At 31.9% G+C, this 24,896-nt stretch overlaps 1 protein-coding gene across 2 annotated transcripts; it reads right to left on the bottom strand.

Annotated features, from left to right (window-relative positions):
* Nucleotides 1-970: 970 nt before the first annotated feature.
* On the bottom strand, nt 971-10,647 carry LOC124364332 (putative defense protein 3). Of its 2 annotated transcripts, XM_046819712.1 has the most exons (5): nt 10,467-10,647; nt 9,686-9,829; nt 9,068-9,142; nt 8,274-8,437; nt 5,859-6,042 (listed from the first exon to the last, which is right to left on the bottom strand). In XM_046819712.1, the coding sequence occupies exons 1-5, from the start codon at nt 10,533-10,535 to the stop codon at nt 5,988-5,990; spliced, it is 507 nt and encodes a 168-aa protein (XP_046675668.1). In that variant the 5' UTR covers nt 10,536-10,647; the 3' UTR covers nt 5,859-5,987. The 2 variants fall into 2 exon arrangements, with proteins under 2 accessions (XP_046675667.1, XP_046675668.1); XM_046819711.1 differs by lacking the exons at nt 9,068-9,142; nt 9,686-9,829; nt 10,467-10,647 and adding exons at nt 971-1,489; nt 4,742-4,833 and having other exon boundaries at nt 5,652-6,042; nt 8,274-8,409.
* Between the last annotated feature and the right edge of the window lie 14,249 nt (nt 10,648-24,896).

Here is a 24,896-nt window from a genome sequence, read left to right as displayed (position 1 = left end):
CTTAATACATTTACAGTTTTTCAGCGAAAGTGTGGGGGAGAAAGATGTAGTGGTTTCAAAATACATAATTGTATATTAATTTTGAAAAGTATTACTTAGTATGGAAACCATTTGAAAATATAAGTTTAGATTCTTTGTTTCATTAAAATAAAAATGTTTAAATTTAATAACTGATACAAATCACTGAAAATGCCTTCATATTTTTCATTAAAGACTCTGCCACACAAATATAGTCTAATACAAGGCACCAATCATGTATATTTGAAGGATTGTATTTTGAAACGTTATGTAAAATTAACTTCTTTTAATAATATTGAATCAAAAAATTAATAAGTGTTATTGATTAGTAATGTGTCCAGGAGAGTACTAGAGGAAGTTCCTGCCATGTAGATATGTCTACAGCATATTCCATATGTAATTTAAGAGCGATCCTACGACAGAGGGACTGCAGGGTCCACAACTAACTTCTATAATATAGAACTTTGTATTTGAACCTACATCTTCGTCCTTCGATGAATTCCATTGATACTCCAGATCTACTTGCCATTTATATACACATTTATTCATATCATTCCCTCATTATAACACTCCATTGTCTCCTTAAGTAATATTCTCAGTATTTAAAAGAATATCTAAGAATACTACTATGCACAAAGTGTTATTCCAATAACACTAATAATATTTGTATTTATAATAAATGTACTATTAATGAACCACTGTTCTACAAGCAAATTGTTACAATTGACATAACTTATGTATCTTGCTCATAAAATTGCTTTTGTACGGTTTATATACATATGATACTCATAATTTTTCCTGCACCTGTTCCTACCCATTGTATGTTCAACTTGTATGTTCAAAAGCTTAACCAAAAAAATAAGGCATTTATTGTATCTGTTCTTAAAAGCATAAATCTACTTCTTTGTGACAAAAAATACAAAAAACTAATGGTTTTGTTTAAAAGAATGTTTTAACATATTGAAATCTGGTTTATTAGACATTGAAAAATAAATATTATGTAAACAACTTTTATATAGCACTCAGCAAACTACAACAAGACTGTTTTGCTTCAACATTTAGTAGTGTAATATACTTAATATTATTTCCTCATCCAGTAATATATATGTTTGGTATTTTGGATTAGATATAGTTCTCAATGATTTCTATTCAGCATTACAATCAAAAATTTGGTAAGTAAAACAAATAGCAAATGTACAAATAATTAATGTTGTCGTTTCATTTTGTTGTTTTTTTTCATGACAAACATAGAAATATTTAATTTTTAGAAAATGACTTCCTTGTTTATTGTGTATTGACAGAATTCGCCTAGCGTAAAAGAGAGGTTTGCAATAATAAGTACGACTTACAGTAAAGAAAATATACAAACATACACCAACAATTTGTATAGAACTACCAAGGGTTATATACAGATATTGAATCTCCCTTCTTTCTTAGCCAGAATATCTCCCCAGACTGGACAATTGTGGCCCTAAAACAGGAAATAATACAAAACTATAGCACAATGTATAAATCAATAATCAATAGAAAGTTAAAAGTGGTTAATTCAGTATATATGGAGGCTTTACAATGAAACTTACTTACAAGAAGTGAAACCTGATTCATTTACCGCTTACTGTTATAGCTAATATATGGCGTTAGTATGCACAAATCCAAATACAAAATTGATAAAAATTGGTATATATGAAGGCTATACAGTGAAAGTTACTTACAATAAGTAAACAAATAAGTATTCCTGAAACATATTTAGGTACGTTTTTTAGTTATAATAAACCTAATTTTGTTACCACATACTGTTATATCTATATACAGTTGGTATAAACAATTGATAGCACAAAATTATAACAATATATTATAAGTGTTTACTTACAATTACATTATTTAGTAAAGTGTAGGAATAACGATTGCCATAGATTCCGTGACATTTACGTCTTTGTTTCTAGTGTAGACACGCAATATGCATGTAATACACACGTATCTCATTCTATTACTCTTCGACTGTTTATTTATCTCCATTATGTTGCTGGTAGTACTATTTCAACGATAACCTTAAATATTCAATATTTTGTAATTGTAAGTAGTCGTTGTCTTTATTAAGCTGCAGAATAATTTAGTTTTGTTAGTAATAATTATTATGTATTTATTTACCTGATATATTGTATTTCTTTGTATGCTGTATTGTTCTTTTCTTATTATTATTAATGTTGTCGTTTAATTTTGTAGTTCTTGTTTGATCCAAATTATTCTGTGTTATTTTAATGCGTGTGCTAGCGCATAACAATGTGTCTGTAAAAAGTTTACTAGATACAATTTAACACTAATAAAGAAACCTCAACAAAATAATTATTAAATCTGCCCTGAGTCCTACTGTTACAGGTAGTGAATTCATGACAGCTATAATATTAGTTCCTTCCATTATAGTTCTTTGTAAAATAGCAAACCTACAGTGGAATGTAATGAGTTCTCCATATCTGGAACGTGGATGCAGTCTACAGCTCGAGCAGTGTTTGACGATAACCTCTCCCTCGTTTTCTTAGTCCCAACTTTCCAACTTCTATAAAATTCCGGTTACTTGCCTAGGAAGTACAAACGCTCTCAAATTGAATGCATACTTTGCCTATCTATTTGTTTGTTCGTCCTTAGTCTGTGTGATAAATCTTTATACAAAGGTCCGAGAGATCTGCAACATGATACTTGGGTTTCTCTTGTTCCAAAGATGAACTCTATTGATTTGAAGACCGAAAAGTAAACTAGCAAGCCCACTCGCCAATATGTTATGAGTGATTTTGTTCCTTTTTCCTTACGTTACATATGGTACTTAGAAACTATGTTTTATAGTACTGCATACAACTGGTATACCAAGCCATCAATCCTCGATAAACATGTTTATCGCAAACTAAACTTTGAGTGACATTATTTCTTATGAATAGCTATTTTAAAATGGGAAACAATTCTAGTTTAAAAATTGTAATTAAAGAAACAATAAAACTTCAATAATTTTTTAATAAGTGTTTAATATTTAGTAATATAAAACATCTTTAAAAAACATAATAGCGATAAATAAAAAATTGTACCTAAGCCTAGTCGTAACTAAAAAACATATGCTGGAAATTCCTGCTTCTTGTTTATTTACTGAAATAAAATCTGGACTCAGAGGACCCAACATTTCAGGCGTTATTTATAGGCAAGTTTCGGCATTCTTAACCCATTAAGATTTGGTTAGTCTGGTTTAGTTTACTTTACTAAAACTTCTAGAGAAAATCTAGGGGAAGGTTTGATAAGCGAGCTGGTTAGTCCACAGCACCATGACGTCCTATCCATGTCCGGTATAAGAATGAGGTCTTAGTGAGGTAGAAAACTGGATAGGAAGTAAGGAGTTTAACTGTCCCAAATTATTTCATGGTACTGTAGGGACAATGTTACGTTCCAACATTCGTAAGTATTGTAGTGCATTATAATTCCATTAAAGACAAAATCTAGCAACAGAATGTACTAAAATTCCTGCCAAGATTGTAAATTCCTCAGTATGTCGTGTATGCTTACAATCATCTAAGGGGTGTTTATGAAATAAAAACACCTATTAAATAAACGTAAAAAGTGCATCAAAGGACTAATAAAAAACTTTATATAATAACTGATTTGAACAACATCAGCTTAGAAGTCCAGACTAGAGAAAATGAACCCAAACAACGTCCCTGTATAAGAACGCTAGTCAAAAGCACAAACAATACAAACAAAACTAGAACACTGCACTATACACGGTATTTCACTTTCGTCAGTGATATGCACACAGATTTATGTTTGAGATAACATTTTATCTGCGGAATTTTCAATAATTAAGTGGAGACATGAGTTTAAGAACCGTTTGTTGTATGACGACTCTAAGCTTTACCTCATAATAGCTTTATTCTCGGGCTTAGAATCAGTACCTGTCTTATTTGGAAAGATATGATTAGTACGCACCCAAACGCTGTGTATACTTTATGCATAAATTTATAATTTTTTAAATTTGCAATGAAGAGATAAAAAGTTTGAGAATTTTGAATAAAGAATACAAATGTAAGAAAAAATAAAATGGTGTTTCAATTCATATTAATAATATCTTTATAACGGGACATCTCTCATAATTGCACCGAAACGAAAAGTCTTAGAAGTGATTGAGGATTAACATTGTTTTTATGGACCTAAAATCTAAACAGTGCCTGTACAACTCACTCTTAAGATGAAATTGAAGAGTTATCTAATCGAAATAGTACTATTACTATATGGGGAGTTCATTGCAGACTCCCAAAAATGTTACTATTGATTGCATACTGTCACATATTATGGTAATCAAAACATTGGCCCGTGGTGATTGAAACCCCTATGAATTAACGTGATAAATTAATGTTCCAATATACAATGCCAGCTTGTTTGTTTTTATCTCAGTTTTGACTATTTTCTGTGCTCGTACCATGATATTTCAACTGTGAAGTATTACAAAATAATGCATTTCTTATTTATGTATCTCTAAGAAACAAAATGGATACAGTGCTTGCGTGTACACACCAACATTCAAGCACACATTATGAAATATTAACGAAGTTTGCAAAACCACTAAAACTTTTGTCCATACTCTATGGCCTGGACACATTTCATCCCCGGGCTTGGGTTTACTGGGATAGGGACCGTAATAACTTTCTTAAACTCTCTAACAAATAACAAATTATATGGAATCGCTTACAAGAATGTGATATTGCCTGCGTAGTCAAAGTCAGGCATCCATCTCATGCGCGCTTCTGTCTTCGGCTTTGTATCGAACTCTATCGCAGTGTTCTGTAACACAGTACCAATTAAAACAGTTACCACCGTTTTACATGCATGGAACAGTAATTTGTGATAGAACAATAATTAGCTTCAAACTATTTGAATCCTCAATTATTTACTGGTACCATATAAACCTCAAACTTTATTAAACTTATTCATATATGAATTTATTTACTGATTAGCCAACATAAGCAGCTCTGGATAGTTATATCCAGAAACAATGTGCAAATATTGAACTATATTTTTCTATTGAGATGATGTAATCTGTGTCTATAACGGTATTGTTTGCACGCTTTACTCCATGTTTTATATTGCTAGAATTTCAGTAAAACTGCATATGGTCAGTTATATTACGAAGGTGTCTCACGGAACTATTTATCTCACTTATAACCGTGCTGTGAGAATAAAACTAACATATCACTCCACTGTATCAACCACTAAACTTCCTGATTAGTTCAACCGACATCTTATGTAGCAGCCACCATGTCGGTATATCGTGTACTGAATCAGCATCGTAAAACTTAAAAGATCTAAAACGGAGAAGATTAAAGAATTATTGCTGAGGCAATCAGGTTGAGTTATAGACCAGTATTCTTCTCCGAAGTACATTATACTTATGTGTTTCATTACAGTGCTCTACTACACGACCATATGCTCTATAATTAAAAGCTTGGAAATTTGTTTCATTAACTGAGTGAATTACTGTATTATTTGAACTTGGCTTATACAGGTAAAAGTACTTGTAAAAATTCCAAAGCAACTTCTTAGTGCTATATTAAGTAGTAACATTGTAATAGCTGTAATATAGATGTGACCATTGACATTACCTCAGAACGACCAAAACAGTTGACGACAGTGATGTCGGCGTCTCCTGTGTCCACGAACATGCCCACGGCCACACCGCTCTCGCGGTCCAGTGCCTGCACGACGAACCGTCGGAAGTCGACCCGTGGTCGCGAGGATTTCATTGTGAAGATGACGGAGTCCTGGTTCGTGATCTTCCCAGTCTTGCTACAGGAGAGGGTGTAGGGCGAATGTGTAGTCTGGGGCAGCGCGCTGTCGAATGGGTCGAGGGTGAGGCAGGTGCTAGAGTCCAGGTCCTCGGCAGCTAGCAGCAGTGCTGGAAGCGCTAACCAGACAGTCACTCCTGCTCCTGGCAGCATCTACGTCACGTGTGTCTGACTCCTGCTCGGCTGTCTTATGCCTATTTTGATTTGTCTAGTAACATAATTTACTTAATTTATTTAATGGCAAATTTAATTGATTCAAAACTACGTTTAATTTTTCTTAACAATAAGCAAGTATAACTTATGAATTTACCTTAAATAGATCGAAACATTGTCAAGTTATTGAAATTATTTTACTAAATGTTCTCAATATTTAAGATTTTTGGTAGATTTTTTGTTAAAGATTTTCGAACTATATAAAAGATGAACAGAGTGGGATCCAAACAATACACATAGTTTATAGAAAAATATTGGCATAGCATATTTTAATAATAATTATTTTAAAAAATGTAAATATTTATTTGTGGACTCGCCTGATGATGAAAACTTTTGTTTCGAAAGGACTCGTCCAAAAAATAAGCTATTTGGAAAACTGTTGTTTTATTAACATTTAGTACTACTATATTGGTGTTTCAGGTATTACTTGTATTTTGGTTTAACATGTATTATTGGTATGAATTGTACAACATACCAGTGTACCCCGCTACTGCTCGTAAAAACAAACATTTACTATTTTATTTCCATATTTTCAGCATGTATTTGTTTAATCATTGTGTTCTAGACCCATGTTTTTAATATACAGTCATATTTACTAGAGTAAAGGATATTTCATAATATTAGTTTTGAGTATAAAATCAACTCTATATACAGGCAAAGTTATGATCGGCTTTATAGATTGTTATAAGACACGTATTTGTTGTTGTTTTTTTTACTCAAGTAGACCTTTTGGAAAAGAGAACTGTAGCACCAGGAATACTATAGAACGGATAAACTACAACGGCGATAGGTCTACATTTTTGTCCAAAATACACTTCTCTGATCCGCGTACGTGTATATATTCTAGATCGAGACATAAACGAAAAATCAATTTCCGTTTCAAAATGACATAGAGTCCATTATTTATCACGTCATGAGTGTGTTTAACTGAAAGCTAAGGACTTCGACTTTTATGATTTTCCCAACCACCAAGCTGACCTGAATTGTTTGAATAGTATAATGTTATTCAAGTAGTTTAACATCAAATATATCTTCAATATTCGAGCTATTTCTTGGTACTTATAAAAATGGTTTCATTCTCCGACAATCAAAATACACTGGCCTTCAAACAAAAGTCTAGAATAAATCACAAGAAAATGTTTCAATGACTATCACCCAACGTTTAGAATGTCCTTTAAGAAGATATTACCACGATGATCCTTGTTTGATATAAGCGATTGCGTGCGAAGCCTCAGGTAACATTATTTGTAAAGAATAAGGTTTTATAGATTGAAGAAAAATATGTCATTATTACTCCTAAGAATTAAAACTGTAGCAGGCAATTATAAAGAATAGAAACTTAGTAATGTGTGATATTAGACATCTACTTTTTAATCAATTAAACGCATTTATAATACAAGTGTAAACATGTCATATATCAGGTGTAAGACAAGATTTCTCCCCCTCCCCCTGTCCTGTGTGTTCTGCTATTTCCTTCTCCATAACATTTTCTATGAGTTCCTGAGATGCAATGATCTCTGGTCCTGATGTAGCAATCTTCTCTTCGTTATCTCCCTCGAGTTTCATTTTTACTCCTACTTGTAGTTCTCCCTCTCCATATCCCTTTTGTTTCTCTGTTACTGTGTCGGTTATATCATCAGGACACAATTTAGACTGCTTATCAATACTAGGATCTTTCGGTACAATATTTTCTTCTTCATTAGTCACAACCTCACATAGCGATTTTGTATCACTTAAGTGAGTTGCTGGATCAGTACGTATCTCTTCTGGTTCACATTGACCGAATACATCAGATAACTGTTTACTTTCTCTTGCTTCTTCAGGACTGTCACAATGTCTCCCCTCCCTTCCTCTCACCATGTTAGTGTTTTGCTCCGCCAACAACCCTGACAGTTGCGTGTTCTCGGCCACCAGGAGCGCCACCTTCTCCTCGTACCGAGCTCGCAGGTCGTTGTTGTACATCTCTATTTGACAATGGTATTGTGCTTTAATGTCTTCATTCAACCTGTTACCAAATATTCATGTAACTAATTGTTAGCTCTTAGATATATACTTGTGTTTTTGTGTTTTAAGTTATATTTAATATAAGCAATTAAGAACTTTGCATTGGTGAAGAATTACGAAAGTTAATTCTATCAAGAAATGTACCAAAAGCAATAAAATATAATCATCCTACACCAAATAAGTTTGTAAAAGCTTTTTTTTCTTAAAGCTTACAATACTCACCTTGCAGACTCAGACAAAGTATTAAGAATATTCTGTTGCTTAATTTTTTCCAAATTAATTCTTTCCTCCATATCATTCGTACTTTTATATAGCTGCTCGACTTCAGTGTTTCTCAAAGCCAACAGGTCCTTCGTGACAGCTACTAGATTCTTCAGCGAGGTGCACTGCAATCCGATTGTTCACCAATGATAAGTGTACAGACTTAGACTTTAATTAAAACATAATTCAACAAATCACAGAAATATTTTAATAATAAGTATGATTCCCTGTGCTGTCTTACTAGAAAATAAGTTTGAGGACAGTTGAAAAAAATATTTGAGAACGAAACAGTATCTCAATGGCCTTTAGTTTTGATTATGAATGTCAGTGAGAAATTGAATAGTATTTGAAGCATGGTTTTTCAAATTTAAACGCAAATCAAAATTAACCACTATCTCTCCTAATTATGAAATTTTTAAAAGGACCTTTTACTATTAAAGCCTATTGGTACAAAAGTCGAAATTTTGAAATGTAATTATATTTCATTATATATATTCCTTCACTGACAATAAAAACTATGCCCATGTTTGCTCCTCTTTTGTTATTTGAATCATTATAGATAATATCTTTATAGAATTTAACTAATTCAACTGTCATGAATTTAAATAAAATCATAAATTCACTTACTTAAATGACTTCTTAACGAGATATTTGTTATTTAAATTGGCCATGTGTCTTATGTTTCAACAGGTATCCTGACTTGAATGTTAGAATTAAATATTTGACAATAACTAAGATATGTACGACGTAACTACCTGTAGAGTAAGTACTGTTCGTTGTTCCTCCAAATGTATGCAAAGAGAACTTTTCTCTAGCAGAAATAAAACCACCTGCAAGATAAGTACCTTTTGTAAAAAAAAACATATATAGAGCAAATATATACAATGAAAGATAAATCAAATTCTTTTAGTTTTATGTAATTAAACGTTATAAAACTACCAATGAACTATATTTGAGTCTGTTTTAAGCTAGGGATTTGATAAAAACCAGCTTATTAAGTTATTAAATACACATAATATTGTACTAACATACCTATAAGATTTTCGTGAATAAGAATATTGGAATTTAATATCAATAAATATTAATATTCAATAAATACAATAGTTTTGTAAAACATCAAACTTGGTAGGACTTTATCATTGAAAATACTGCATTGCTACCAAAATAATAATGAAACCTATGTGTATTTGTTATGATTGTATTCACTTTTGTGACTAAAGTGTCGACAACTGCTGTAACCATGTAGTTGGATTGTTAATGACAAACAAGTCCCCTTGATAATAAAATGGGTCAATTACAGTGAAAACAGCAGTCAATTATATTGATTAGTTTAGGTAAATTATAGTGATAACAGTTGTGCGATGACACAATACCTTTCTAACTAAACAGTGAAGTCGAGAGACATGTTCCCGTAAGTCCTTTTCAGTTCGATGATCAACGTCAAATCTCAGCAATTCCTTTAACATGGTCTTAGCATAGGTTGTGTCTCTGTTGCCGTTATTTTGGAATGTATCTGGCTACAAAAAATGGAATATATCTATTGTTTAAAGATATCAATGATAAAGTATTTAAAAATCATTCTGTATTAACATTTAAGAAGGTAAATGAACTACACTATAAATGACATATTTGATTGAGTATCTAAATAGTGTGCGTTTGTCAACAGAGGACAACGGGTTTCGAATGAAATATAATTAAATTGGTTGTTCATTTAAATATTGGACCACTTTAACAGCACGTGAAAAATACAACAAAAGAACACCACGACATGCAGGTCGCTGGCTTAAACACATTGTGTTAATGGCTTCCCTAATGGTTTAGTGTGACACGATAGAAATCATGAGTTTTGAATCGTAATACCATTCTTGAATAACATAAGCAACTGGGCATTAAAATATTTCAGCTGACAGACTTTCAAGAACGAACAAACTAAATATAATACTGAACCAGAATTCATGGAGGATTCTGACCAATCGAGCCACTTAGACCGTAACATTCAAACACTACGTAGGTTAAATCACAACACTCCTCACTTATATGAAATAAGATATTCATTATTCAAGTGCTTCCTTGCTTAGATTTATAAATTTTTGTACCGGTATACTAAATAGTAGAGTATGTCTTAGTTATAAAGAATAAGTTCTAAATACCTACATTTTGTATATTGCCTTGTGAAGCGTCTTCTGGAACTATATTTTGATTTTTATCTGTAATCTCCATCATACTATTTACCAGAAATCAAAATGTACTTAATATAACTAATGAGACAGTTCATTGACCTACTAGAATTTGTTTCCAACTATAAATTGTTACTTAACTTGTAATTTAGAAAACGAACATGTTTACGTTTGGTTACAGTATCTCTGTTTGCGAGTAAACATATGTTTATCTGAACTGAAAACACCTTGATCTGTACAAAAGATTTGTTAGTTTTTACTGGTAAAGTCGACATATGGAAGCGTAATCTTTACAGCAAAGACGAACAAGTTTGAAATTTCCTAAGTTCTTTTAGTACCTACTTTTCTTTAAATCTTAAGATTGTTTCGTCTTACGTATACTCTTGTGGTTCAAAAGTTAACACATTTCTTTATATTTATTTTATAGTGTATACCATCTCTATCCTAGACGTAAGTTTTATTTTAAAATTAAAGTTAGTACTGATGAACATGAGATGGACGCAGATTGGATCTCATGTATGGTAGTTCAGAAGTTACTGTTAACTCTCTTTCTTTTCTTGTTTTTGAGTAAAATATGTTATCTTAACACGGATATTGCGTAAATATTTATATTTTTACTAGCCGTTATCCTCGGCTTGCAATTTCGTAGGTTTTATAGCTGTATGAGCACTTCTGGTTCGATGGAATTGTATTATCGACGCCAATGTTAAGATTGCTTTGTTGCCACGAACAAGAAAAAAAGTCAAAAGTTTATATTTATGGTCTTTTTAATTTACTCAGATCTTAGTATTTGTTGTTCCATAGATGATTTTGCTTGGTTCCCGTAAAAAAATTAATATATAGTTGGGCTACACAGCTCTGAAAAGCCTAGTTTCGTCAAAATACAACTAATTTCATAATAGTGTTTAAATGCGTGTTAAAATTTATACTACATTGCTTTGGCTCAATAAATATTTCAAAAATTTAAGACCTATGACCAAGATGGCATTTTTTGGTACTTTAAAGGCCTGTGCGGAATAGCCTAGAGTTAGATTCGAAATAACAATAGGCGTGTATTCATCCCTAGGACCGTAAGAATGTCCCAGTAAAATTTCATTACTATCGATAGAATAATTTGAGTGAAAGCAAAACAAACAAAGGGACCTTAGCATTTGTTTTGAATTTGAGATGAAATTGTTAGGAAATTTGAGATTATAGTTGAAAACTGATTAAAGTTGGTGTTTATTCGGACAAACCAGATAATTGTCAGTTGAATTTTGGGATGAAGTCAACGTGATACAATTGGGACTTTTTATTTAAAGGGAAATTAATAGAGGCTTTATAGATTATATTATACCATACGGATAGTGGAATACCAGTCGAAATTAGACCGTTTTAATTACCAATTCTGAAAAATTAGTTAACAAGGAAACATAAAGTATTAAATAGATCACTGATTTGTAACACAAAAATGCGGAGTAACAATACAATTTTGAGTTCATCTAGGATAAAGTAATAATATGAAAACTCCACTTTTGTTTCATTTTGTTGCTACCATGTTACCCTGCGTCAATGTAAAGACCTTATACATGTTTATATTCTGGTGATGTTAAAAGTATTGAACAGTCACAAGACTATAAAGTTACCTTGCCTTCTACTAAGTCGAGAAATTAATTGATAAGATGAGGTTTAGTTACATGAATGTATTTCCTCTAATGTTGTATTTGAATGTAAAATCAACAAAATTTATGGAATAATGAAGTTTATTAAGAGTAAATCAAAGCTGGATGAATCTTGTTTACATAGAGCAAAATTATAGAACAATTCTGGTCACATAATGGCCTGAAGGAGTTTTATTTTTCCTTTGAAGTGTTGCATTTAACAACAATAGAAGCCGTAAAGTGTAAAGTAATAAATGAACTTTCTGGACCTACAACTGAGCACCTGAGTCTGACCTCAGGCGTCAGCTGCTGCACCAACAAACAGAAAGTGGGGCTAGAACTTATGAGTTTATGGTGGATTATTAAATCTATTTCCAGTGAACTAGAGTGGTTATGACTGATTTAATGTTTTATTTTCAAATTATTAACAGCTTCGAGAAGTCCGGTATAAGTCAAAACTAACTTTATATTCACTGTATGAGCAGTATGAGTTGTAATAAGGCGAGCATACTGTATGCCAATCTACTAAAAATTTTTTAGAAAAATCGTACATTCGTGTTTGAATATATGCTCGTGTTGTAAATTTTAAATTGAATGGACATACAAAACCAGAATATTTTTCTCGTCGTGTACGTTTCGCGTTCATCTAAGAACCATCGTGTATGGATGTATCGTGTGGTAAGATATCTCTAGAAAGAAATCATTCAAAGACTGTAAATGTTTGCTTGATATTTCATTTCCATCAAAATTAGTTAGGCGTAGTTTTTATATAATTTCTTTCTCTACTAATGACAGGATGTTCATCCATCCTCGAAAATGAAATTATCTATAAATTTACAATTTTGCATCCAACTTCGGCGAAGCCTAATACGTGCCACGTGGTGTGGCGTACTCCTATTTTGTTTATTGTATACTATTTTGTGAATGGTAAAAATTTCCAGTTCGTAATGTTGTTGAAATCTTTGGGAAAAACGTTTCAGGATTTCAAGAAAATTTAAAAACACATAAATATATTGATTGAATATTGATAAATTATATAATTGTAAGAACTCATAGCCTGTACTTGAAGAAATATTAAACCCAAAGACCATTAAAACAGCACGACCGAGGGGAGGTAACACAAGTCTTATCAAAGAACTGGTGAGGTTATGGCAGACTATTAAAAGGTAAAGGCTTAACGACAATCTGCTAAAGCTATGTTAGAGGACAAAGAGAACAGCTGCTGGTAATGAAGGTTCATGTGACCGCAACATATCACGCAAAGTAGGCCTACGGTTGTCATCTATTGTTTGTAACACTATGATACATCACTTGTGGTATAGATAATTAAACCCTTCCATCAAGGCTACAAAGGTAAACATATGATTTCGCTTTATATGTGGGATATGTATTTGTGTCGAATATTCATGTTGAAACTGGTAGCTATGTGGTTGAGGTCACTATTATTTACCTTTGTAGAATGAACACTATACCATAGTACATAAGTACTTTATTATGGGTTTCTGTTCATTAACGCAATACTGCAATTCAATAAATGAATTATCTTTAACGCAATGTTATTGTATACTATAGAAGCTCCAGTCCACACGCTAGGGAGAGTCTCGTTGTTACGATAATTCAGAAAACATTGAAGGAATAATAATTTAAGACTTTTATAAAGGCATTACGTATCTCTTGCAAGTTTCGAGATACACTCTCATTTACATCCCCTAATTCGAAGCAGACAAACTACCAGATCGATTAATTAACCATTGGGGGACTTTTCCGAGAGCAAATCGATGCGGCCGAGCGGGACTGAATAATCTTGCCCGAGCGTCACTCGTTGTGGCCCAGCTGGACTGAATAATCTTGCCCGAGAGTCACTCGTTACGGCCGAGCAGGACTGAATAATCTTAACCGAGCATCACTCGTTGTGGACGATCTGGACTGAATAAACTTGTCTGAGCGTAACTCGTTGCGGCCGAGCGGGACTGAATAATCTTACCCGAGCATCACTCGTTGTGGCCGATCTGGACTGAATAATCTTGTCTGAGCGTCACTCGTTTCGGCCGAGCGGGACTGGATAGCTTGTTTTGTTACTGTGTACATTTTGCCATATATGCTCAATTTTCGTCACTTCAATGTTCTGCTCACATTCACATATCGTGTTCTTAACCCTCCAACTTTGTTTATCAAAATTTTGATAAACATAACCCTTAGCGGATTGTTGTTCGTCAAAATTTTGATAAACAAACATTCCCTTGCATAATCACTCATAACAGTATATTCCGGCAACGTATCGATTCGATTCATGCACCATTGGATTCGGGGAAAAAAAGCCTAAGGAATACTATAGTTTTATTCCTCTTTATATTGTAGTTGCAACGTACCAAGTTCGTAGTTTGGAACGTAAAAGATGTGACCGCCATGTTGTCGATGCCGTCTGAGTTGTTGATGTGACGAGTCGTGTTTATTAGTAAGTTTTAGTAGGTTTATTTGTGTTTTAGTGTTGTGTTTAGTGTGTGGTGAATTGTTAAATATTGCAGTAGTGCAAATAAATATATTTTAGAATAAATAAATTTCTCGAAAATTTTTCGCAAAATTTTTGAGTAATGACAAAATGAAACTTTTTTCGACTCTTCAAAAAAAAAGTTATGGAATTTATTTTACTACTGCTGTATAGTTTACTTCATTCTGAGTAATAAAATATGCAATATAACATGTATAGAAGTAAAACTGTATTAGTAAAACTTTTATTAGCAAACTCTTACATATACACCCTATTTTCACAATTTATGCGCATCGCTGCTTTTTGTTATATAGTGTTATTATAGTTTCATAAATTTGTATAATGCTTATGTGTTTCTGAAACTAGAATAAATTTGACACACAATGGTACTCTCACTTTTATAGTTTTCTTACTATAACTTGGTTTGCTAGGTATGGTCCCCCCCAAATAAAAAATAAAAAAAATGTAAATTTTGAATTTCATGGAAAAAAAATTTAGTAAACATTTTTTTTAAGGCCAAATTTAAATAATAATACTATTATATGTTTAATTCTGAACACAAAAATATATACTTCTATATATATTACTTTTAATTTATATTTTTAATAAATTTTTTAAAAAACCCTTGCACGAGGCTCGAAAACATGCCGCCACTACAGGAAAAAATTACTGCCAGTTGGAGGGTTAATGTTTAGTGTTTAACTGTTTATAGTTGTTTAATAAGTTTTTAGTACTTCCGCTACCTCATGGAACAAGACAGTTTGCATACTTCAGAAGTAGGCAGATACTTGGTAGGTGATATTGAGATATTAAAGCTACTCAAATACTGACACAAAAGTGAACTTTAAAATGTAAATGAATGGTCCTTGTGTAAAAAGTAAGCAGTTTATTGTAATAGGCATTTTAATAGTAAAAATTTAATGAAACAAACATCTCATCATCAAAAAGTGAAAAATTTTAGTGAATTTTGATTGTTTTTATTATGCTTTATAAATAAGTAATGCAAAAAACAGGTTTTCCATGTAAATACGTTGTAAAGTTTGGAATAAAAAATTATTGAAATAGATCAACATAAAAGTAATAAAATATTGACAATTCCCTTTGATCGTTTGTTTTCTTACTAAAATTTAGTAAATATATACCGGTACTTAAAAATTAAAGAAAAAATTATTTGGAAAAAGCATCAGACACTATTGTAGAGCAACCAAATAGACTGAAATGTCCTGAAAAATAGCCTAAATTATTTGTATTTAAACTCATTCTATTAATATTATAATTTTAGTACACGCATACATTTTTTCCAAAATCAATTCAAACATTCGGTCCTACAAAGGCTAGGTTAATTTCTTTCTTAATAGGTTATGCTAAACCTATATAATAAAACAAAACTATATTAATAATAAGGTATGTAGCAATTTAAACTCAATTATTGAGAAAGTGAAAGCTTCTAACAGAAAATATATAAACACACTCTCTGTACCTAGGAGTAAGTCGGAGATGCAACTAGATAACCCTAAACAAAATACAATTCTTTGTACACTAATGTCCGAAAACGTGTTTCATTATGTATTTCATATACACTATGATTTTATTTAAAAATAGGTTAGTCATCCGTTACTAATAAAAGTACATAACTCATTACACTTTCTCAGATTTCAAGTTTACTGGCCATAGTTTATGTCTGTCACAAGAAAACATTACTATCCTAGGCGATGCAAAAATAGAGATGTTCATAACATAAATCTCTAATATTATCTCTTATTAAATTATTTAAAAAAGACTATTTTAATTAAAAATAATGTTAAACATAATATATGTTGTTGTCGAATTGATTTACATATAAAGTAAACTATGTTTTCATTGACTGCAAAAGGAGAAGATTAATAATTTTAAATCTATGAATATTTTAAATAATTTAATTTTTAAACCATAAATTTAATTTTTAGATTGGTAATATTCTAATAAACTTTTTAAATCGAAATAGTTTTAAATATTTCACTCAAAAACGTGACCGAATTGGTTGTTAAATAAATCATCAGGCATATATTATAAATTATATCAAGCTTATAAACTCCAGTATTCTTTACAAATAAAACATATTATTTTTATGTATAATTACCGCAATATCCACTGAAACACTATACTCCACGGCTACCCTTTCAGGTATAACAACTGATCAGTAGAGCTGGAAGATTTCATGTTTCCTAACAATTGGTTTTGTCTGATTGGTATACTAACTCGTGTAGATAGCTAAGTATCGTGTCCGTGCTGTAGATTGAGCTACATTGTATATATATATATTTTTTTCTATAATTACTGTTTGTTTTTTCGAAGTGCATGACTTAGTGGTAGTTGTCATGCATTGAACAACACACAACACAAAAAATAGTCATTTCTGACTTATGTGTATCAAACCACATTTGTAAACTTTGTTCATTTTACGAATTGATGATTTTTTAATTAAGTAAGTAATTAAGATTTCAGATATGTAATACTGATTTCTCGTATCACTAACTTATGGCAATATTACCGTAAGATCCTGTGTCCTTCTATAGTAGACTTCATATTTAGATATACAGCGTATATTAAAAGGATGCAGCACTAATATTGTGTTTAAAAAAATCAATGCCAATCCTAAAAAATACATCTTTTAACAATTTCATGTTTATGTTTGTCACTTCAATTAATATTTTGTGATCTCACTGCAACTAATTGTTATGTAAAGTATAAATAAGTTATTGAAGACATATTTCAAGTATTTGTTTGGGTTTTGGCGATTTACAATCTGGGTTGTCCTAAATGATATCAGAAGATCTAAGAAGTTTTTTATTCTTAATGATTATACATTTCCTATTTAAGTGTAAATTGTAAAAACACTTGTACTATTAAGAGCTCGATAATTGTGCCAGTGTGTCAAGAGTTGTATATATGTTCACACACTCTACAATACACATTATTGATTGAGTTGAAATATTACAAAGTACCGAACTACTAGTTTATTACAAAAATATATCATGTTGTTCTTATTTTTGCCTTGAAGCAGAAAAGACCCTATTTACATGTTTTCTTGTTGTATATATCTCATTTCCTCGCAATCTCTGAAGAAAGAGAATCTTGTTTTCTCGACTATTCTCTAAAGGGAATCATTGAAAAAAGGTGTAATGATTCAGTTTAATACTTTTATAAACTCACTCATTCTATCGTAGACCATACCAATAAACGATACAATAAAAATGTTGGCATGTTTAGAATTTATTTAGATATTTTCCAGAACTCATGCTTCCAGACTATAAGTTAGTCCACACATTATTTATTAGGCCACGTGTTTAGTATTATTTTTAATAAAATACTTTTTCTTCTTGCCATGGCAACAACTTATATTCATTTGTATTCGTTATAGGGAATATTTTCAACAAAATATCTACTTCATTCATAAATTATTTACAACTAGCTGTTACCGAATTGAAGGACATAGCCTCCTTAGTGAAAGTATTTATGATGTAATACAGTCGAACAGAAGTAGACATATATCAGGTAAATATTATTTCAGTATCAATGGCTAAGAGAGTGGTTAAATACCTGTATGTTAAACGTGATTGTCAGTTTTATGTAATGCGCGTGTAGGAGTATGCATTTCTGGTTTACATACATTAAATCTACGGACAGTTCAGTCTTCCTGCCCTGTGCCTTGATAAAATATTACATATAAATTTTGGAATATTTAGTCGATCAAAAACGCCAACTTTCAGCTATTTTAGCTTAATTTTGGTCTAATTATATTTTAAGTAATATAGTTAGAGATGGCTTTTTAAACCCGATCAATAAAATATGCATTATTACGTAAGACTGAAAAGTTTAATGCGGTCAATATGTATCAGTTCCTGCCGTTTAAATTTTGGGCTTACGGCCTTCTTTATTTACAGTTCAACAGTTGAGTTTATATTATTGCACCAGGAAATTAATATATGTAGGTTTCGAAAATATAATTACGTTTGAAAAACACCTACCTCTGGTGTACGATGTTAATTTTTGCTTTTTATCCCCGCCCAAAAAAGATAGAATACATAAACAATAGACTACTTCGACGTAAAACAAATCTACTTCCGGCACTTGCACTTTTGGTATAGGGGAAAGATTGAAAGATCCTTCAAATTAAGCTAAGAATTTCAAAATAATCGTTTATATTAATTGTTAAGTGACTGAAGTCTGATTGTGTTCGGATTGTAGTTTGCAAAAAAATAGTTCGTTGAGGCATCTTAGTGTCTATCCACATGTTCTTTGAAATTCACATTTATATGCCACAGTATCACATTCCAAAGTTAACCAACTGAATTTGAGTTCTGTATGTGCAAAGATTCATAACTTTTGATATAAAATACAAATATAAAAAAATAATTAGCTAAATCTGTTAGCCGTACTTGAGATTAGCGTTTACCAACATCAGCGATTCATTTTTATTTAAAAGATTATAATATGCTTAGCGGATTTAGTTCTATAGTACCACGGGATAATTCTAAAGCTCAATGCACTGTGTGATGTCGTTTGCAAAAAATTATTACTATGGATTTTGTGATAACGTGGTCGATTGGATTAAGTCTTACTTAAATGACAGGAAGCAGGTTACCAGGCTAGGAAGTGAAATATATGGACATTTGTTGAGAAAAAAGGTGTTCGGCAAGGTCTGAGACGAACTCTGTACAACTTGTTCACATCTAATTTTCAGTGTTCATACAGAGTTCTACTGCTCATTTATATGCAGATGACTCCCAATTGCATATTTTTTATGAACCTTGGCAGATGGAAAGAGATCAGGTGAACTATGACAGAGGGAGTTTTCGAAAGGTCGGTTATCAATGGACTGACTGAATGTTGGCAAGTGCATGGTTCTACACACAGCACCACAGCCTTTAATAGAGGGTATCCAGGGTGGAGAGAATTTGGCAGTCTGTGAGAAGATCAGAACTCTCTGCTTGATGATTCTCTGCGTGATGTTAGATTAGTAAGTACACCTTCACTGATTGTCACCCACTCTAACCAAAGTGCCAGAGCATTTATAGATTTAATACTTTATTGACAGAGACAATCAAACTCCAGCTTAGGCAGTCACTGCCCTGCTGTTCTGAAAATGACAATATCACCTCAAGTAGTGACACTGAGTAAATACAAATACTCCTTACTATAATAGTCTTTCATTTTCAATTGACGACAGTTCCCTTATATATATATATATAAGGTAGCACATTCACCCGGCAAGTGAGAGATCCGGGTTCGACTCCCGGCGGAGCAAGTACTTTTTGTGATTCAATGTTTATTGAAATTATATATATATATATATATATATATATATATATATATATATATATAGTATATATATTGGAGGGGGTTAAAATTGGTGGCTATGGCGGTCATATGCAGGATACCTTTTAGCTACACGTTCCACTATTGATTCTCCATCAAGTACATGAATGAAGTATTTATGTAACGGGAGTTTTCAATATTGGGGTTATTATCCACTGTGATTAGTAGCTACTGTTGTCCAAAATTTCAAGCTAAAATAGAAGAAGAAACTCGTTTACTATATTGTGTGTGCGTATAACATTTTCATTCAAATTTGCAATAATTCCTTATTGTTTCCCACTACAAGGATCACGGCAAATATATTACTACTATTATCATTAAAACCATAATATTTTGTTTGTAATTTTTTCAAATAAAGTTCACAATCTATATACAAATAAAGTTTTTATACAGTTACGAGTATGTAAATAGTTCGTCAACTGTACATTACATATTAAATAAATTAAGATTATACATTTTTTCAGATTAAACTGTAAAGTTATTAAAACATTGGTGTGCTGTCATCAGTACATAATGAGTTGAACTGAAACAACTGATAGAAAGCTAATGAGATCAAAGTAGCTCAGAAACGCATTATCATTTTTCAATTTGTCAGTAAACCTATTAGAGTGTCCATCAAAATTAATCGCTTCATTATCCTGCATCATTTCAATCTCTTAATTCAACTGCTGATGGGAAATAGGTAGAGTTACTTATTGTTAAAAATTAATTAAACTCATTAGAAGCCTTTATTGTTGTTCGATTCAGTTTTGTTATGTATCGTGTTACACAACCAACTGAATTTGTAAAAGGATTACGAATATTAAGACTTATTTCACACTCTTTGAGGAAATTTGGTCGTAGACTGTAGATAATCAACTCATACAATCCTACGTCACATCCAGATCCAATCTCTCATTATGTAACGAGTGTTTGATTGTTTGCATTAAAATTACAATCCATTTAAGTGGTTTTTAATCATTTTTTATTTTCGGTTAAAACTTAGCCTGTCACTCGAGAGGCTGATTAAATTAAATTTGTATCTGTCTATCCACACGTTGACTCACGAACAGATTGACCAATATACTTGAAACTCCATTTCCGTATGGGTATCATCGAGTTTAATAACTGTGCGTGTTACTCACTGCATGAGCTTTGGCTGTAGGTTCGTGAAGATTTTTACACGAGTAACCATGAAATTTAACATGTAACATATTAATGCATGTAGCGTAATGAAATGTGCAATAGAATTGAAACTTTGCATGCAACATCGTGAAGGTTTTTTTCGTGATTCGTGATATGACGTATTCATATCAAAATCGGTATCTGAAGTGTGGTGTCAGAATGAGAGGTACATTCAATCAAAATATATCAATTACATAGTGATAAATTTCAGAAATACAGAAAACGTCATAAGTTCGGTACAGAGTTCAGAAACTCTACATTTATGTTTAAGTGGTATTAGAATTGTTTTAATTTCATCAAGTCTTAAAGTACACAAAAACCTATTCTGGTTCTTGAGAAGGATAAAAAATTTACAACAATATTTTTACAATTCTAAGTGTACCATTTTAAGTGTAAAAGTTAATATACAATCACGATAGTGTGGCAATAGTTCTTTACGAACTCCTCATTTAACAAATCAGTACATAGTATGACTTTGTTTAGCAATTCTGTTCCCACTATATTCAAGTCCTTAAAATAATAAGACCCAAATTTAACTTTCGTTTTAAGATTGTTATCTATTTTATTAAAGTGTCAAAAAAACCTAGAAACATAATATTAAACATAGGCTACACCCAAACATTTAGGATTAAATGTGTGGTGAGGAATTCTCATAATACTACACTTGAAAAAAATAATCTTTACATCATAAAACCTATCATTTATCTGTAAGTCCAGCCTGGAGAGAATAAAACAAAACGATAACACTGCACAGAACTAAGTCCACTACAAGCACAGGTTGTACACAGCTGGTCAGAAGTGGTGGGGAGGGGGGCTGACGGCCATACAACTGTCGAGGCCATTTCTCATCTACTTCTTAAGAGGCGAACACTTGGTTCAGGGTCATACCCTGGGACCTTCTGTCCGACTCTTATGGTTCTTTTGATGAGGGGTTGAGAAGGAGTTGCGTGCACATTGAAAATACGTTTTAAAATTTAGAAATTGCAAGAGAATATAATATGAATTCTTTTTTTTTCAAACAGTCCTTAAATCAAGTGCATACTCACTCGGCATTACTCTTTTGTTCTGGATTTTATGGCCATGATACCTGTAAGAAATTTAATAGCTGAGTTTTTTTTCTGATGTTTTTTCTGCCATTCTGATGACACAAAGCGTAGTAAACCACATGAAGAAGGCAGACGCACACTCCGGCCATACATCGTAATGGAAGAGTCATTATTTATTCAAAGCGTCATGTGTCAGCGTCAGTGACTGGATTTCTCTGGCGATTACACATCAGAGTGTTCTGTGTTCCAACTTTGGATTAACAAGACCACGTTAATTTATACAGCGTTTTACTCACAGTTTTATAGAAATAACTCTTAAACGAGTTGTACTAATATGTATAATGTTTTTATATATCAAGTATGTTTTGCTACATTTTAACCACTCTTATTATACAATTATTACTGAGTTTATATCAAGGAGTCAGGCTCAATATTATTCCGTCAACTAATCTTTAAATGAAAAAAAACTTACATGCAAACTAACATTAAAATCACTGATCTCCGTAAAAGGAAAGTTTACTTGTGGAATAGTTTTGTTGATCGATGGCCTTTTAGGCTCTAGGTGTAAATCACGTGATCTCGTTACTGAGTTTGTGGATATCCAATAGTTGTTTACGACAATAAATAAAGGTTTCAAAACTGTCTAAATTAATATAGTCTTAAGATTTATAAAGTTTTAATTAATTTCTTTCGCTTATAATTACATAAATGAAAAGTACGAAATAAATAGTCATTAATGTATATACAGTAACGAACACTAAATACTGCCCAGATAAATTTATTTCTTTACAGAGTTTACATAGCACATAAGCGTACACGCCTTGAATACGTTAAGTGCTTAAAGATTAAGTGGAAAAGTTTTTATTGACTGAGCTTTAGCGGAGTCTAACATTCGTAAGGCTGTACATATTTCATTTCTTTCTGTCTGTCTATCTGTCTCTGTGACCACACGGTATCCCTAAATAAATAACCTATAAAGTGCATTGTGCATGAAGCTTCATTATACATGAGGAACACTGAGTTGAATGATCGTGCACGTCACTCCATAGAATGTGGCTAAGCGTTAGCGAATATCTAAACAAACTCTGAACACTCATTTGAGATTTTAACATGTGACACATTAACACACGTAACCTAACGATCCTAACACACACAAAATTGATTATATGAAACTCAATTTAATGAGAAAAATATTAATGTATGATATATCGAGAAATATTTATCTACAGGTGTTAAAATTTGCACGAAATTTTACTTTTACATTGAGAAGAATGAAATCAATGATGATACATGTCACGAGTCTAGTTGACAGACAAACACAAGCTCTCGAAACGTGGAAATTCAGTTGTTGTCATACAGTTTTGGCTCATATTATTTGAGACTATTAATTAGGTAATAATAAGATTTTAAGAAAAACACTCTTCCAATCGTTAATGCTTAAATTCTTATAAATTATAATGTCATGGTACAACATGATCTTTCAGAGTATAGGATTAGTCATATGTCACTTTTTTTTTTAGAATTAGTAAAAAGACCACGTAAATTTGAAATTAACAAGTAATTTGATAGTCCATAAAATTTCCTCGGTCGTACAGTTAAAGATGTGTACCGTTGTGGTATATATCATAAAATGCACAACCCACTGTGAAGAACACACAAGAAATACTAATTACTTTCGATGTGCTGTTTAACACTTGAAAGTTAGACACTTTCTCGTTCATTATGAAGTTTGTGTTTACCGCTGCTAATGATCTGTTTAGTGTGTAGGTTTGAGTTTACTTTATTTTCACGTGAATGAAGTGCTTTTAAAATAACATAACGTAACATAAATGCAATATATATATCACTGATTTGATCTTCTATAAAATAATATTTTTTATAATGTATGACACTAATTGTTTAATTTTTCTAAAAATTTAAGTTTAAAAGATATTTTCTAGCGTTTAGTATTTCCCATAAAATGGCAATACCGAATAATAGAGTTCGTTGTTGATTCGACGTTTTGTACGGATTAATCTGATAGTAAAAATTTATTAATAATCTCGTACTTTAAATTTCCATTCCGTGAAACAGTATTAAACACATAATAGAAATACAACTATCTATTCTAATTAAAATTAAAGATATACATGTAGAGTTAATAATTAGTTGGGTTAAGGAATTCTAGCGAAGGATTAGGATTAGGTATAAAGTAATAAGAAGGAAACCAGCAACAAAGCTTCCGTGGAAATTGGAGAGTTTAACTCAATAAACAGTGTTGAAAATTACAGTTGCCAGTCTGTTCGGATTTAGTTAACAGAATAATCAAGTGAGACGTTTATGGAACAATCAAATCGTGAATCCAACCAGTGTGTTAAAAATAAATATTATGTCTTTTACCGTATTAAATATTGTTCAGCATACTTTGTGAACTGAAGCTAAAGTCTTACCGTCATTCGACTGACTCTATTTAGGGACGACCTTATTAGAATTAGTGTGCCAATGATTAAATCCTTGCTCCATACCTCGTTCAAGTTCAACTTTGCACTCTTAATATTTACATTGCGTAGAGCTCTAAAATGCGTACTGAACCTGAAACTATGCGCTATCAGCATGTGGATCAAAACTAACGACTTACTTGTACAAATGTATAGTGTGTTTGAAGTGCTTATAGAGCCTATTGCTCAGTCTCCCTCGGTACACTCCCAAGGTCAGCATGAGCTCCCTGTTAC

The sequence above is a fragment of the Homalodisca vitripennis genome, chromosome 6 (assembly GCF_021130785.1).
Source record: "Homalodisca vitripennis isolate AUS2020 chromosome 6, UT_GWSS_2.1, whole genome shotgun sequence".
In the NCBI taxonomy this organism is placed as follows: domain Eukaryota; kingdom Metazoa; phylum Arthropoda; class Insecta; order Hemiptera; family Cicadellidae; genus Homalodisca; species Homalodisca vitripennis.
Note: the sequence above shows the minus strand (reverse complement) of the source record. Positions and strands in the feature narration are given on the sequence as shown.